The 14,357-nt window shown below is 43.5% G+C and overlaps 1 protein-coding gene and 1 long non-coding RNA gene across 2 annotated transcripts in view; both read right to left on the reverse strand.

Annotated features, from left to right (window-relative positions):
* Positions 1–1,710: 1,710 nt before the first annotated feature.
* Positions 1,711–14,357, reverse strand: part of LOC128401755 (uncharacterized) — a 53,687-nt gene continuing 41,040 nt past the window's right edge. Inside the window, exons 2-3 of the long non-coding RNA XR_008327534.1 lie at positions 4,937–5,069; positions 1,711–2,238 (exon numbers count right to left, since the gene is read on the reverse strand). This is a non-coding gene — a long non-coding RNA (uncharacterized LOC128401755). The remainder of the gene's footprint in view (positions 2,239–4,936; positions 5,070–14,357) is intronic.
* Positions 11,445–12,777, reverse strand: LOC128401754 (tigger transposable element-derived protein 1-like). The gene is made up of 3 exons (XM_053365169.1): positions 12,539–12,777; positions 11,873–12,411; positions 11,445–11,842 (listed from the first exon to the last, which is right to left on the reverse strand). Exons 2-3 carry the CDS (start codon positions 12,392–12,394, stop codon positions 11,597–11,599), a joined length of 768 nt encoding a protein of 255 aa, XP_053221144.1. The 5' UTR covers positions 12,395–12,411; positions 12,539–12,777; the 3' UTR covers positions 11,445–11,596.

A 14,357-nucleotide genomic window follows, 5' to 3' on the forward strand; every position in this document is an offset into this window, starting at 1 on the left:
CACGTCGCGTGGAGCTTTCTCTTTTTTGCGACGTGCACTGGATCACCCTCCCTCCCTCCCTATATTTAGGGCTGTTCTTATGACCTTGCTATGCCTGTCTAGGGGTCATCTGTTTTTGGAGCAAGGGCCTGGTAGGATTTTTGCCATTTGGCTGATTGGCTGGTGCCACTTGGTTTTTGCCTACCGTATAGCAAATCGTCACAACTTTGTAAGGTTGGTGGTTAGGCATTGGTTCAAAGTCTTGCGGAGGGGAAGTGATTGGCTGTGCTTGCCCCTCCATTGGTGTTGCTAGGGAATTCCGTTAAAGGAATCCAGGGGCTTGCCTTGCTTTTGTCTGAACACTGTCACAGGGCTAGGGCCGCGCCAGAGTCCCTGGGAGCATCTGGGGTGAGCTGAGAGACTGAAGCTAGCTTCGTGCTCACCCAGGATGCTTTCCCTTACTGACTTCTGGTGGTGCCCAGTTGTCAGTCCTGTTCCTGCCACTGTGCAGATTCAGGTAGTCTGGAACCATGCCTAAGCAACCACTCACATGCTGTAATCAATAAAGTTGTGGCCAAAATTATTGCCAATACCTGAAACTAAAATGATGTGTCTTTTGTGTTTTATTTTTTTGGGGGTGGTTTTTTTTGGGAGGGGGGGTTACACGCAACTTAAGCACTTTGAATATACTCTACTGTCAGAAGCAATATGCCCCCAAATCCCAATTGCTAGAATATATGAGTGGCGAGAGTGCTGTTGTGCTCAGGTCCTGCTTGTGAACTTCTCATCTGGGCATCTCATTGGCCACTGTGAGAACAGGACGGTGGACAGGATGGGCTTGATAATAAAAGCCAGGCTCTTATTATGTTCTTCTCCCAGGCAAAGCCAGGTAAGCTGTTTCTTCAGGCCTCATGGAAATCAGCTAACAAACGCAAGGCTGGCCTGCATAAGGCAAGGTGAAGCAACTGCCTCAGGTGGCAGGATCAGCTCCAATACACCCCCCCCCAACATTTCCTTAGTCAATGTTGTATTGATAACTTCTTGTAGAGATAACCATCGATTTTCATTCACTGGGGCTGCTTTCATATGACAAGTTTCTTCTGTTTCCCTGACATTCCTCTGTTAATTTCCACATTATATCTGGGCTTTCAAAAGATGTAAAAGCTACTTCTGGAAACAGAGTGGAATATAGTGCAAGTTTAAAATCAATTTCTGTGTAATTTGCAAATGCAGAAAGAAGCGCTAAGCTTGTGCTAGATTCCACTGTATTTCTGGAAGTGTTTTTTATGCTGTGTGAAAGCTCAAATATAATGCAGAGATTCACAGTTCAGGAAACGTTAGGGAAACAGAATAAACTGCTGTGTCTCTTTCTTAAATCATCAGAGATCAATTTAATTGAAAGGGTATTATGCTTTCTTAATAAAACCAGCGCTGAAATCCAGCCAGGATGCACCTTACATGGCAAAATATACACAGGTGTAACTCAGCACTACAGGCCTTCATGGATAGTGTTGCTTGCACAGTAGTTAACTGTGTCCCCAAATGTCAGCCACTTTTCATTTACTGGTGTGTGTATGTGTGTTTTCCTGTACACAAATAAGCACCTGAGGCAGAAAAGATAAACATAAAATAAAAAATAAGACCCATGAAATCTATTGATTTTTGCCATTGGAGTACACACACTTGTCTCACATTTCTGTCAACCACTCAAAAAGATAGCCTGGCCTCGAGTGAGATAAACATTCATGTACATTTAATGATGAATGAATCAGTTTAAAGGCAGATGATTACCCAAAATTCTTTAAATCAGTGGTCAGAGGCCCGCATCTGTATGCCACTGGGCATCTAGGAATCTGAGAATTTCCCCCATAATCACCACCGTGCTCGATTATATGATGAAACAAGACATCTCTCTAAACAGGTGTCAACAATATTTCAGTTCTGGAATTACTTTTTAATGGCTCCGAGATTGAAATCATCTTGCTTGCATGTTTTTTTCTTTTAAATCAACAACATTTGACCAGAGTAAAAGAAAAAGAAAAAAGAGAATGAACGAATGAAAAAAAGATAAGCTTCGTGGCATAAAGAAAGATGTCTTTTTTTTTTAAAAAAAAGACCCTCTTAAGTTGATGATCTTTTCAAGTCACGGTTCAAGTTGTATTGATGGCAATTTGGCGTTGCATCTATCTGCCCCCATCAGTACTGGCTCAGTGTTTGTTTCTGAAATGCCTTTAAGATTCCGCATTCCTTCCTTCGCTCCTAATGAGAATGATAGCAACCAGCTTTTATTACTATTATTAATGATTTCCATCTTTTGTACATAGGTTTCAGTTCCCCTTTAGCATTTCAAGAAGTCATTCATTTATTGCATTTTTTTTTCTTTTTTAAAAAAGAGAGTGATCCTGTTGGGCTTGAATGAAACTTAACCCCCCCCTTTGGTTGAACCAATAACTCAAACGCCTGATTATACCAATTAAAGACCAATTTGAGGAAAAGCCTCTAGCACAGAGAAACAGCTGCCATTTAGCCACAAATTATGTGCCTTATATGTGGGTGGACATGAAGATCTTTTAGAGACAAATGGATGGGGAAGGAGGCGGGGGACTGTTTTAGGGAACTGAGCCATGGGGGGTATTCACTGGGTGTGCTGTTAAAATAAAGAGGCAGTTCTCAATGGTTCTTTTGAGCTCAAGCCCATCTTTTCCACACCTGTAGCTTAAATGGGATTAATCACAGCCAGTAAGCAAGCTAATTCACCGCCCCCTTCTGTTTTGAATGGACTTGGAAAATATCAGCCTAGTCTGACAATATTATAGCCCAATCTTGTATAATGAATATGTTATTTATTATTATTTTATTTCTTTAAAACATTTATATACTGCCCCTACCCACCATTTAGAGAGGGGTACCTTCAGATGTGGGGAGTTTTGTGTTACTTTTCCTGCTAATAGGACTACTGCTTTTGTCAACTTTTCTAATGTGCCTTTCACATTGCAGGACCTGTTGCATTCTAGAATGGACCAATATAGTGGTGTGTTGCAGTAAAATTCCATGCACACCAGTGGGTGTGGTGTCAACCCCACAACAAATGCCATTGGGCAACACTGCTACTCCCTCACTTTGCTGCAGGTGCATGCTTCTGTCATGTCATGTCACTGGCGGAGGAACGGGGGGGACAGGGGGAGCGCACCGCCCCCGGCACCATCGGGGCGGGGGGGGCACCATCACGCCCGCCCCCGAACACGTGCCACGCACCACGCCCCCACAGGCAGTGTGCCACACCCCCACAGGTGATGTGCCATGCCCCTGGGATGTGCGCCCCGCCCCACGGGACATGCGCCAGCCATGCCCCCGTCTGCTCTTCACCCCTGGTGGCAGAGCATGCAGCTTCGCCACTGTGTCATGTCAGAAGGAAATACATCATGTTAGAAGGAAATGCTGTAACTGTATGCTGGTAAATCCCTATCCCCAAGATGATGAAGTGGTGATCTTATATGAACACAACGGGACTTTCTTCTGAGTAGATATGCACAAGAGTTTTTTGTTAACCAGTCACTTCTCATGTTGAGTTATCTGCAGAGGGGCCACCCCCAGGACAGCAGCTCATGCAGATAGGCAAGTAAGTGGTAGACTGCCCTAAAGACAGATGTCCCAAAGGTGCAAAGTATGATAAAAACTTTTATTGTAATTTTATTGTGTGAACTTGTATTGTTTTGTTGTTAAACAGTTGCTTTTATTTGCCTTCTGATCATTTGTATTATGTTTACTGTTTTCAAAGGTGTGTTCTGTTGCTATTTTTAATTAATATTTCATAGCATTTAATAATAATAATAATAATAATAATAATAATAATAATAATAATAGTGTTATTATTTGTACCCAGTCCATCTGACTCGGTTGTCCCAGGCACTCTGGGTGACTTCCAACAAATATAAAAAGCATAATAGTTGATTAAGCAGTATATAAATTTAGCTAAACAAACGAACAAACACATAAATAACCAAACAGATAACCAAACAAATAATCCACGGTCAGTGAAGTTATTTTGGCACCTGAGGCAAGAAATCTTGCAAGCACCTGTCCCTGCTCCCTGGAAATAAAGAGCAAAAAAGTAATACATTATATATGTAATGATTTCCTGCCTTTTCATGACACCCACTATCTGTCACCTCAGGTAGATGCAGATGCCTGCTTCTGCCTAATGGTAGGGCCAGCCAACAATACTTCTCCAGCTCCAGCTCTCCCCAACCTGGTGTTCTCCACTTGCTTTGGACTACAACTCCCATCAGCCCCATCAGTTAGAGGGCATGAGTTCCTGAACTGACTCAAGCCAATCAGGGTCAACTTGGGATTTGGCCAGATCAGGCTGAGGCACCCTTGGGGCGCCAAAACTGATGAACTGCCAAAAACTATGTTCTTTGTCTTGCTGTCCGCCATGGTGAATTTATTTATTTAGTTAGCTAGTTTACATACAGCCCTTCATTCAAAGATCACAAAGCAGATTACATATGTGAACACAATCCAAATTGGGGGGTGGGGGTGGATGGTAACCCATGGCATATCATTTGCAGACTGAAAACAACAACAAGGAATACAGTCATACCTTGGTTTTTGAACAGCCGAGTTCTCAAATGTTTTGGCTCTCGAATGATCAAAACCCGGAAGTGACTGTTCTGGTTTTCAAATGTTCTTTTGGAAGCTGTACATCTGACAGGGCTTCTGTGGCTTCCGATTGGCTGCAGGAGCAATCAGAAGCTGCACTTTGGTTTTCAAATGCTTTGAAAGTTGAACGGACTTCTGGAACGAATTCCATTCGACTTCCAAGATACGACTGTATTTTCTGGATTGATTGCTGTTCTGGACATGAGACGGACAATTGAACACCATCAATTTCTGGTCATGTTTCCATTTTGGATAGAATTCTCCAATACCCCTTTCACTAAACTTAGATGCCTACCTCCAGGTGTAGTGGAAGAGCCTGTTCCATCCCCAGAAGGGTAGTGGTTGACCCATCACCAGGAGGGTCAATGTCCTATTATTATTTCTTCAGCAAGGTTCCAGCAGGGGTCCTTGTCTCCATCATCTTAGAGCTGCCCAATCAGCCTGAAAGGGGAGTGTTTTAGCCACTGAGAAGAAGTCAGATGGAAAGGAGGCAAATCAGCCACTGACGATTGGCTCCTGGAGCCACTCTGGAGAAGGCACAGGGCATTTCCATTTCAAGAGAACCGTGTGCAGTTTCTGTTATGTACAAAGGAACGTCAAGGAAAACACAACTTGAGTCACTCTGAAAGAGGATATTGGAGAACCCATGTACATGTGCAGAAAATAGACATTATTATTATTATTATTATTATTATTATTATTATTATTATTATTAAATAGATCTAGCTGAAAAGCAACACTTGGAGATTTGCACTGATTGCCACAATGCACCAATAATTCTTATTGTATAATTAAAAGGCTATTGTATAAGGGGCATGGCTGTGAGGGGCCATGACTGTGACTATCTGGAAGGGACCCTGCACTTCTGAAGTGGCCACTCTAATGTCCATCACCATTGTTAAAATAGGAGTCACTTGCCAGCTGGTCAGCTGCTGTACATAGGGTGTAAGAGGGCACCATCCTGACTTCTGCCATAGGCAGCAAAGTGTCTCTGTGGAGAAGGAATTCAGCTTATGAACGAAGGGTGTTTCCAACATTTGTGGACATCAAACTGACTATGACAACAGCTAAATGTACTTTTTCTTTGAAATGGCTGTGCGCAAAGATGTTTTCATCTTTGTATGCAACAGTACCGCACAATGCATATGGTTAATGAACATCTTTTGATGCATCTTATTTTATACCAATTAATCTCAGCATCTCCACATTTCATTTTACTGGCGCACGACGCGGACGTATCACTCAGAGTTTTCCGTTCTGAAGTCTGATAAAACTAATAATCCAAAACTGCCAGAGGTGCCACATAAAAACTAGCGAAATGGTTTCATCTTAATTGGATATGAGCGTTCCTATCTCTAATAACCCCGGGATACTTCTAATTGGAGTTTTCTTTATTTCTCTTTCTTCTTCTTTTTGTTTAAATCGCTAATTTCATTGATCAGCCTTAATACTTCTCTCTCCCTCTGCCCCCAGATGGTGAAATATGAAACAGGTAGTTGGTCTAATTTCCATTTAATGAAGGAGGAATATTTATTTGCAATGCGCTCATAAAAGGGAGATTACGCTGAGAGGTTTGACTAAGACAATATAGTTATTGACGTTCTACCCAGCCACGTCTTGAAAGTTGGTTCTGTTCGCTGCCCTGCGATTCACCCCAGGCCACCAACTTCTCAATTTTCAGATGCTATTGTGAGACAATGACTCCCATTGTTTCCTATTGCATTGTCATTTTACGGTAAATGCAGCTTAGCCTGGCCTACAGGGTGGAATCATGCTTTGGGGGGTGTGTGTTTTTTGGATGGCTTTGTAGAACATTTCTTGGTTAATCCTCATTGACGGGAAAGCTATCATTCTGCCTATGTACAAAAAGGAAATAAATGTTGCCTTATAGTTTTATTGGTGTTCTGTTTCAGCCAGGAAGTGGGGTACTATCTAAGACAGGGCTAGCCAATGTGGTGCCTCCTAGATTTTATTATTATTCCCAACGTTCCTCCAAGGAGCTCAAGGTGGCCCACTTGGTTCTCCCCCTCCTCCTTTTATTCTCACAACAACACTTCGAAGTACATTAGGTAGAGAGAGTGTGATGGGCCCACTATTTAGTGGGAAGAAACTGGCAAAGTAAGTAAGCAGACTGGTCCAAGGTCACCCACTGAGTTTCATGACTGTGTAGGGATTTTAACTCTGGTTTCCCAGGTCCTATTCTAACACTCTCACCATTATACCACACTGTAGTCTACAGCACTTCTCATCTCTGAGCATTGGCCATGTTGACTGGGGCTGAAGGATGCCACAGCTTAGGATATCTGAAGGGTATCCAGTTGGGGATGGCTGAATAATGGAAGTGTCACCTTGATTAAGGTGTTTTGTCAGCACCTTTTAGTTCTGTCAAGAGGATCTTTTGATCTCTGGGAATCCAGCCAGTATTGTTAGTCCAGCCAATGAGTTGGATATAGGTTGCTGATAGGCCATGCATGTTTGGCAAGGGGTGGTCAAAATGGTGTTCGCGAAATGTTTTTACATGAGTAAAATGTGTACTTTTATTTAAAATGTATCTCTGGGTTATTTGTGGGGCATAGGAATTTTTTCATTTCCCCCAAGTAAAATATAGTCCAGCCCCCCACAAGGTCTGAGGGACAGTGGACTGGCCCCCTGCTAATAAAGTTTATTGACCCCTGCATAATAGCTCCTACTAATTATCATTTTTCTCACTGAAACGGCAATGGTGGCCTGTGTTCCAACTATGTCTGCCATCTAGGTGCTAACTCAAGATTGGGGGATTAATTTATTTCTTCCATTCTGAGAGCTGTATCTGTCCTGGCTCTTAGTACCTCAACCAATGAGGATCTTCTCTTGACTCTGGCTCACCCAACTATTCCATCTCCTCCTACTTCTCTTTGTCATCTGACCACCATTCAAGGAGGGCATGAAGTCAGGTGAGGGGTGGGGCTTAGGGGTAAGGTGTATCATTAGAAAGGTGTGTCCCGGAGAGAGCCTCTAGTGTCAGACAGAGATCCCTCTCCTCCACCCCCATTTTTGCAGTTCCTTGCTAACATTTTGCTAAAACAGGAAGTTTGTGAATTTTCTGGTGGGTCACCGCACATGGCTGGAGCATCACACCAGGCATGTGCAGGCATGTTCAGGAGTTGTGCATCCTTATTTCTTTATGCATTCTCTCTCTCCCCCATCCCTCCTTCTCTCTCTTTTACACACACTCCTAGAGGCAACAGCACCACCACATCAATTTGATGTTAAATTTGTGTCATGCAAAATCAGCTTCAATTTCTCTTTACACTTATCTTCTCTTATGATGAGGAGGCAATGTTAATGCAGAAACACACACACAATAAAGAATAGAAAGAGCAAAGGAGGCAGGAACAACAATTTCCTGACAGCACCAATTAAGCATATTTTTAAAGGGAGAGAAAATATCCCCCCCCATTGTGAAAATGTATTCTGCTGGGACATAAACCTGTTTATAAGCCATTCTGCTCAAACCCAGCTCCCCCTCCTTCTTCCCATCCATTGCAGAATATCTATATAATAGCAGAAGTAATGAAGTCTGTGGTTGTACACTGATAATATATTTCACAGTATATTTATCAGGTGAAAATGGGTCAGCATAAATTAGCACGATGGGTTCTATTGCATTAGAATAGTGCTTCCTAATCTGACACACACTAAATTAAAACTGGAGGCATGTCCGACTTTTATACAGGAGTCAGGAACCATAGGCCTAGGGCCAAATGCAGCCCTCTTGGCCTTTGGGCTTGGCCCTTGGAATTGTCCCCTAGGTCACACCCTTCAGCAGCCCTGCTTCCTTCCCTCCTTGAGTGATTTTGCCCAGTTGGAATATGTCACTGAACTGGGATGATGTCTCTTGCTGGCCTAAATGGAAGGTGGAAATATGTGTCTACAGCTGTGATTAGTATGTGATGGGAAGTCCATACACTCTCAACACTTTGAAGCCAAAATCCGGGATGCCATCTTCCCATTATTTATCATGAGAATACAGTTGTTGTGATTTTGCACCATTTTGCACCGCTGTTCTCTCCTCCTCCATTGTTCCATCTACTGTTGCCTCTGGTCACAGCTGTTTTTTGCATCTGGCCCACCCACTGTAGGCATACTCCCCCCCCCCCCCGCCACACCATCCCACCCAAAGATTTGCCCATAAAGGAATTCAGCCTTTGGACTGAAAAGAGCTCTCACTCCTGCCCTTATAAGTTCACTTTTCTAATGCATAAGACTGTGCATTTGTGGCCACTCTCCAAAAAGAGCCTACCCCCATCATTTTTATGTGAGTCACTGATCTGGGCTTCCTGACTGGGAGAAGTCCAATCCAGTAATTCATGACAGGAACAAAAACCGCAGGGCAGGTAATTCCAGGCCTGTGCAGAGCTGGTCTGAGGCCTGGGGTGGGAGTCTTGTTAGGATAAAGTTCTTATAAGAAAAATACTGCTCCCTTTCCCTTATGGGGTATCTAAGAGCCCGTATAGAGTCCTGAAGTAGGTTCTGTATCGGTAGGAGAAAATAACAGAGCATGATCTTTATTAAACTGTTGCAACAGGGTCCCCCACTCCCTCCACGCAGGGAGGGAGGAGAGGAACCCCGAACAATGGTGTGCAAGCTCTTTTATAGACTTTGAAATTGCTTCCCCTATAGCTGAAGACCACCCCCAAAACATCATTACAGGGGGGCGGTCTATAGCAGAAAACCTGTCTGTCAGGATACCTGATAATGGCCAACCATTGCTCAACCTAGGCAGTCCGGCCATTCTTTTGTGATGGTAAATACTTTAGTTCCTGAATCTCTTATATATATTGATAGTTTGCTCAGCTTAACAGATACTTGCCAGACTGTATTTGCAAAGGGAGGTGTAAGCTCCTATAGTCCAAAGACAACTGGAAAGCTTTTCCCATTTCCTTCCTCCTTGCAGAGAAATATTTGAGGTCAATTGGGAGAGTCAAAATGGCTTCAGGATTGCTCTCCTGTACTGTTTCAGACACTATAGTGGTACCTTGGGTTACAGACACTTCAGGTTACAGAAGCTTCAGGTTACAGACTCCGCTAACCCATAAATAGTACCTCGGATTTAGAACTTTGCTTCAGGATGAGAACAGAAATCGTGTGGCGGTGGCATGGCGGCAGCGGGAGGCCCCATTAGCTAAAGTGGTACCTCAGGTTAAGAACAGTTTCAGGTTAAGAACGGACCTCCAGAATGAATTAAGTTCTTAACCCAAGGTACTACTGTATACTTAGGCACGAGTGTTTGCCTTATACATTTATGAACATTTATTCTATATATATAAAAGACCTTAGAATTCCTATAACAGTTATAAACTTAAAAAAACAAAACAAACAACAACAGCTGGTCCCTGACAGCACCCTCCCCCTGGCCAGTTTAACCCTCTGAGGCCTAGGGCAAGTGTACCCAGCTGCCCTCCCCCCCCTCTGCACAGGCCTGGGTAATTCTGTTCATGGTCTCTGGACTGGGGCTGATTGGATAATCCAATCACCTGATTCAGAAATGAAGCCAAATCCCCTGTTCTGTAAGTGGGTGTGGATTAGAAGGAGGTAGGACCAGTAATTCATGCGAAGATGCAGCAAGCAGCCTCCTCTAAGGGCGGTGAATTCTGCTAGCAGCCTAGGAGTGACTGAGTTACACAGTTGTATGCCAGATGCAGAAATCCAGCCAAGTGACCCACACCCAGTAGAGTCTGAGTGGAAAAGGGGAAGCTCAGAACAGTGACTCATGCAGAGACACAAAATGCAACCCGAGGTCGTTCTGCTGCAGTCAGATATCCATTCAGATGCAGCTGAATAACCCACCCCCAACACCAGGCTATTTTCAGTAGAAAGAGGCAACTCTAGAGAAGTGACTCATACAGAGACAGACACACATACAGCAGGCTCACATTCTCTCTGGCTAAGTTGTATTGACTTCACTACTTAATTCATTTCTCTTGGCACTCTAGCCATAGCCTCCCATAGGAACAATCATTTAGACATACCTTATTAAACTATTTTAGAAATGCAGAAGAAATTCTTTTAAGTTTTTTTTTTAATATATAAAAAAAGCAAAATGGCAGGGGGAGGAATCCCTCACCATTGATTTATATTTACATATGAGGCAATTAAATCTGCAATACCTGGAGTGCAGATGAATAGAGATCAAAGGGTCTCAGGAGAAAGGGCCTTTATAGTATCAAAGCTACAGTGACATCACAATTGCCTTTTATGCTGAGGTAGATAATTGCATATAATCGTCACTCTGAAAGATGTTGCCAGAGGATTCTCTCCCCCTCCCACCCCACCCCCTGCTCGCTGCCTCATGGAGACCCAGTTCATAAACCCTCTAATGTATCATTTAGTGAGAGCATCCCTTGTCAGGAAGGAAGCCAACGTCTTTTCAACTGTTTCACTGTGTAAAATGGCTGAATGAATAGTTTGGTAATTAAAATGTGAGATTGCAAAAGACCTGTTAGAAAGACAAAGTCCACCATGCCATATTGTGAAGGAAGAAGCATAAGCAAATAGAAATATTTGTGTCCATAAGTTATTTGCATTCATGGGAAATGACCTTAAAAGTCCAAACATACAGTGGTACCTCGGGTTAAGTACTTAATTCGTTCCGGAAGTCCATTCTTAATATACAGTGGTACCTCGCAAGACGAAATTAATTCGTTCTGCAAGTTTTTTCGTCTTGTGAATTTTTCGTCTTGCGAAGCACGGATTCCCATAGGAATGCATTGAAAATCAATTAATGCATTCCTATGGTCAAAAAAAGTCCAAACAAAGCCAAATTTGGTACTAAAAGAGTTTATTAAGTGCTCTTTAAAGTCACACATACTGTAAAGAGCATTTCAAAAATTGAAGGAACAATAATTTAAGTTTCTAAACATGACAGAAAAGCACTTAAAAATCACCAAAGTGTACAGTACTGTACATACATTTTCTAAGACTCTGGGGGACAACTCGAAGAAGGTTCCTCTTCCACTCTTTGCTTCTTGCTAAAGAACCTGTCCATGGTCTGCTGCTTCATCCGCCTTTTCAGCACCTCCCTGAAAGACGACATGACCCTCGTATCAAAAGTGTTCGCAAGGTCACGTGTCAGGTCCTTGTCAGGGTGGTGCCGCTGTGCAAAAGCCTGCACATCTTTCCACTTCTGGCAAATGTCCCTCAGTTCTTTGGAGGACAGCCACTGTGGAACGTAGACCTCCGTCGTCACAACCTCCAGGAACTCCGCTGCAAAGTCTTCAGCCGCAGGAACATCAGAACTGGCAGCCTCTCCATGCCTGACCACGCTGTGGATTCCAGATCTTGTCTTGAACCAGTCAAACCAGCCTCTGCTTGCCTTGAAGACTTCTGGCTCACCTGAGGTTCCTGGCTGTTGCCGGACGAGGTCTGCGTGCAAGGCCTTGGCCTTCTCACAAATGACGGCCTCAGTCACTGTGTCCCCTGCACGCTGCTTCTCTTCTAACCAGATGAGCAGCAACTTCTCCACCTCCTCCAGAACAGCTGGGCGGTTCTTCACGATCCTGGTGACTCCTTTGGCTACATCAGTCGCAAGGATCTTCTCCCTCATCTTCAGGATGGTCCCGATGGTCGATGGATTCCTCCCGTACTCCCTGGCGAGGTCTGTCACACGCATTCCACCGTCGTGCTTCCGGATGATCTCCTTCTTCATTTCCAGCGTAACCTTCTCCTTCTTCCTCTCGCCGGCCTCTGCAGCAGCAGTCTTCTTGGGCCCCATGGCAGCACAGCTCCTACCTTCGCAACCCCCCCCCCCAAAAATCAGTGCTTCACATCCAAAAAATTCAAAAGCACCAAACCTCCTAGAAAACACCCCAACCCAAAATCCAAAAACCCCCAAAAAAGTTTTAAAAGTTTAACTTACCAAATGGCTGCAAAAGAAGTTTTGGAAAAGCTTCAAAAATCACCAAAGTCTTCAAAAACCTCAAAAAAGGCTACCACACCGCGTGCTATGAGTTGCTCCTTGAAGTCAAGTTGCAACTGCACCTCTTCAAGCAATGCACCCTGGGTATTAACGGTTTTAAGAAAAAGGAAACAAACTTGCAAGACGTTTTCGTCTTGCGAAGCAAGCCCATAGGGAAATTCGTCTTGCGAAGCAACTAAAAAAAACGAAAAACTCTTTTGTCTTGCGAGTTTTTCGTCTTACGAGGCATTCGTCTTGCGAGGTACCACTGTAAAACTGTTCTTAACCTGAAGCACCACTTTAGCTAATGGGGCCTCCTGCTGCCGCCGCGCCACTGGAGCACAATTTCTGTTCTCATCCCGAAGCAAAGTTATTAACCCGAGGTAATATTTCTGGGTTAGTGGAGTCTGTAACCTGAAGCGTATGTAACCTGAAGCATATGTAACCCGAAGTACCACTGTACTCTGTTTGGAAGCCTCTCCAGGTTTCCCTTATGGAGTCTCATGGCCTGAGCCAAGATGTTCATGACGGGCATTAAATTCTGGAAGGACAAAATAAAATGATTGCTCACCCAGTGCATAGTTCATTTATGAGATATGCTGTCACACGGCGAGGCCCATTCTGGTCTTCCAGAGGAGCCCATACAACCTGACCACTGTAGTCCATGCATTGGTAATTTTGAGGTTATCATTTTTCTGTTACAATTTGTACACACATAAATCATAAAACATGATAAGACTGACAAAGAATGGGTCACTAGGGGGTAAAATACTAAACTTATTATGTTACAGTACATAATAATGAGATGATTACAGTAAACTAGTTCAATGAATTTTTCAATAATTCCATAAATCAACTTGGAAAACAGAACAATAGGAGTGAGCTAATGAGCACTGCCTGCTTATCTGTGCCATATTGCAATATATGTACCATATTTCTCATCCGTGTGTTGTTTCATTTGTATATTTAATAAAATCATACCATACTGTGTACAAAAAATAAGAAAAGAAAAAACCCCAAACACATGTGCTTCTGTCCTCCCTTGATTCCCCCCATGAAAATGGCACGAAAGAACTGTATGCCAGTATACTGCCCCAAATTTTGCCATATTACTCCCACAATTTCCTGGGATTCCCACCTGCCCAAGATCAAACAATATGCAAATGGCATGCTGTGTTCCATTAGTTTTCTGGAAGTGACTTTTACTTCTTGGGAAAGTTCAAATGTAATGCAGAAATTAACAGGGAAATATTGGGAGGAAATAATCTGCTGTGTGAATGCAGCCATAAGGAAACTCCTTGGGTTCCTTGGGTCCAGGGGAAGATGCCAGTGTGGGGACTGGTCCTGGTTCTGTTGGCTCTGGTGCACTGGGATCCAGACCCTCTAAGCATCCCTATTTTCTAGGGATGTCCCTGATTTAAAGAAGTCATCCCAGTTTCTAATTTGATCCCGGAATGTCCCACTTTCCCTTAGGATGCCCCTATTTTCATTGGAGAAATGCTGGAAGGTATGGAGTTATCCAACTCCCTGAGCCGCTTGAAGGCAATCCTGTACAGTGGAACCTCGGGTTAAGAACTTAATTCATTCTGGAGGTCCGTTCTTAACCTGAAACTGTTCTTAACAGCTAATGGGGCCTCCTGCTGCCGCCATGCCTCTATGCGATTTCTGTTCTCATCCTGAAGCAAAGTTCTTAACCCAAGATACTATTTCTGGGTTAGCGGAGTCTGTAACCTGAGGCGTCTGTAACCCGAGGTACCACTGTACAGTGGTACCTCTGGTT

This window comes from Podarcis raffonei, chromosome 14, assembly GCF_027172205.1.
Source record: "Podarcis raffonei isolate rPodRaf1 chromosome 14, rPodRaf1.pri, whole genome shotgun sequence".
In the NCBI taxonomy this organism is placed as follows: Eukaryota; Metazoa; Chordata; class Lepidosauria; order Squamata; family Lacertidae; genus Podarcis; species Podarcis raffonei.

Excerpts from the sequence above, each read along its gene's own strand:
- LOC128401754 (XM_053365169.1), bottom strand. The coding sequence starts at position 12,394 with ATGGGGCCCAAGAAGACTGCTGCTGCAGAGGCCGGCGAGAGGAAGAAG. Across the intron at positions 11,843-11,872 it reads TTGCAGCGGAGTTCCTGGAG|TGGCTGTCCTCCAAAGAACT; the intron begins GTTGTGACGACG and ends TACGTTCCACAG.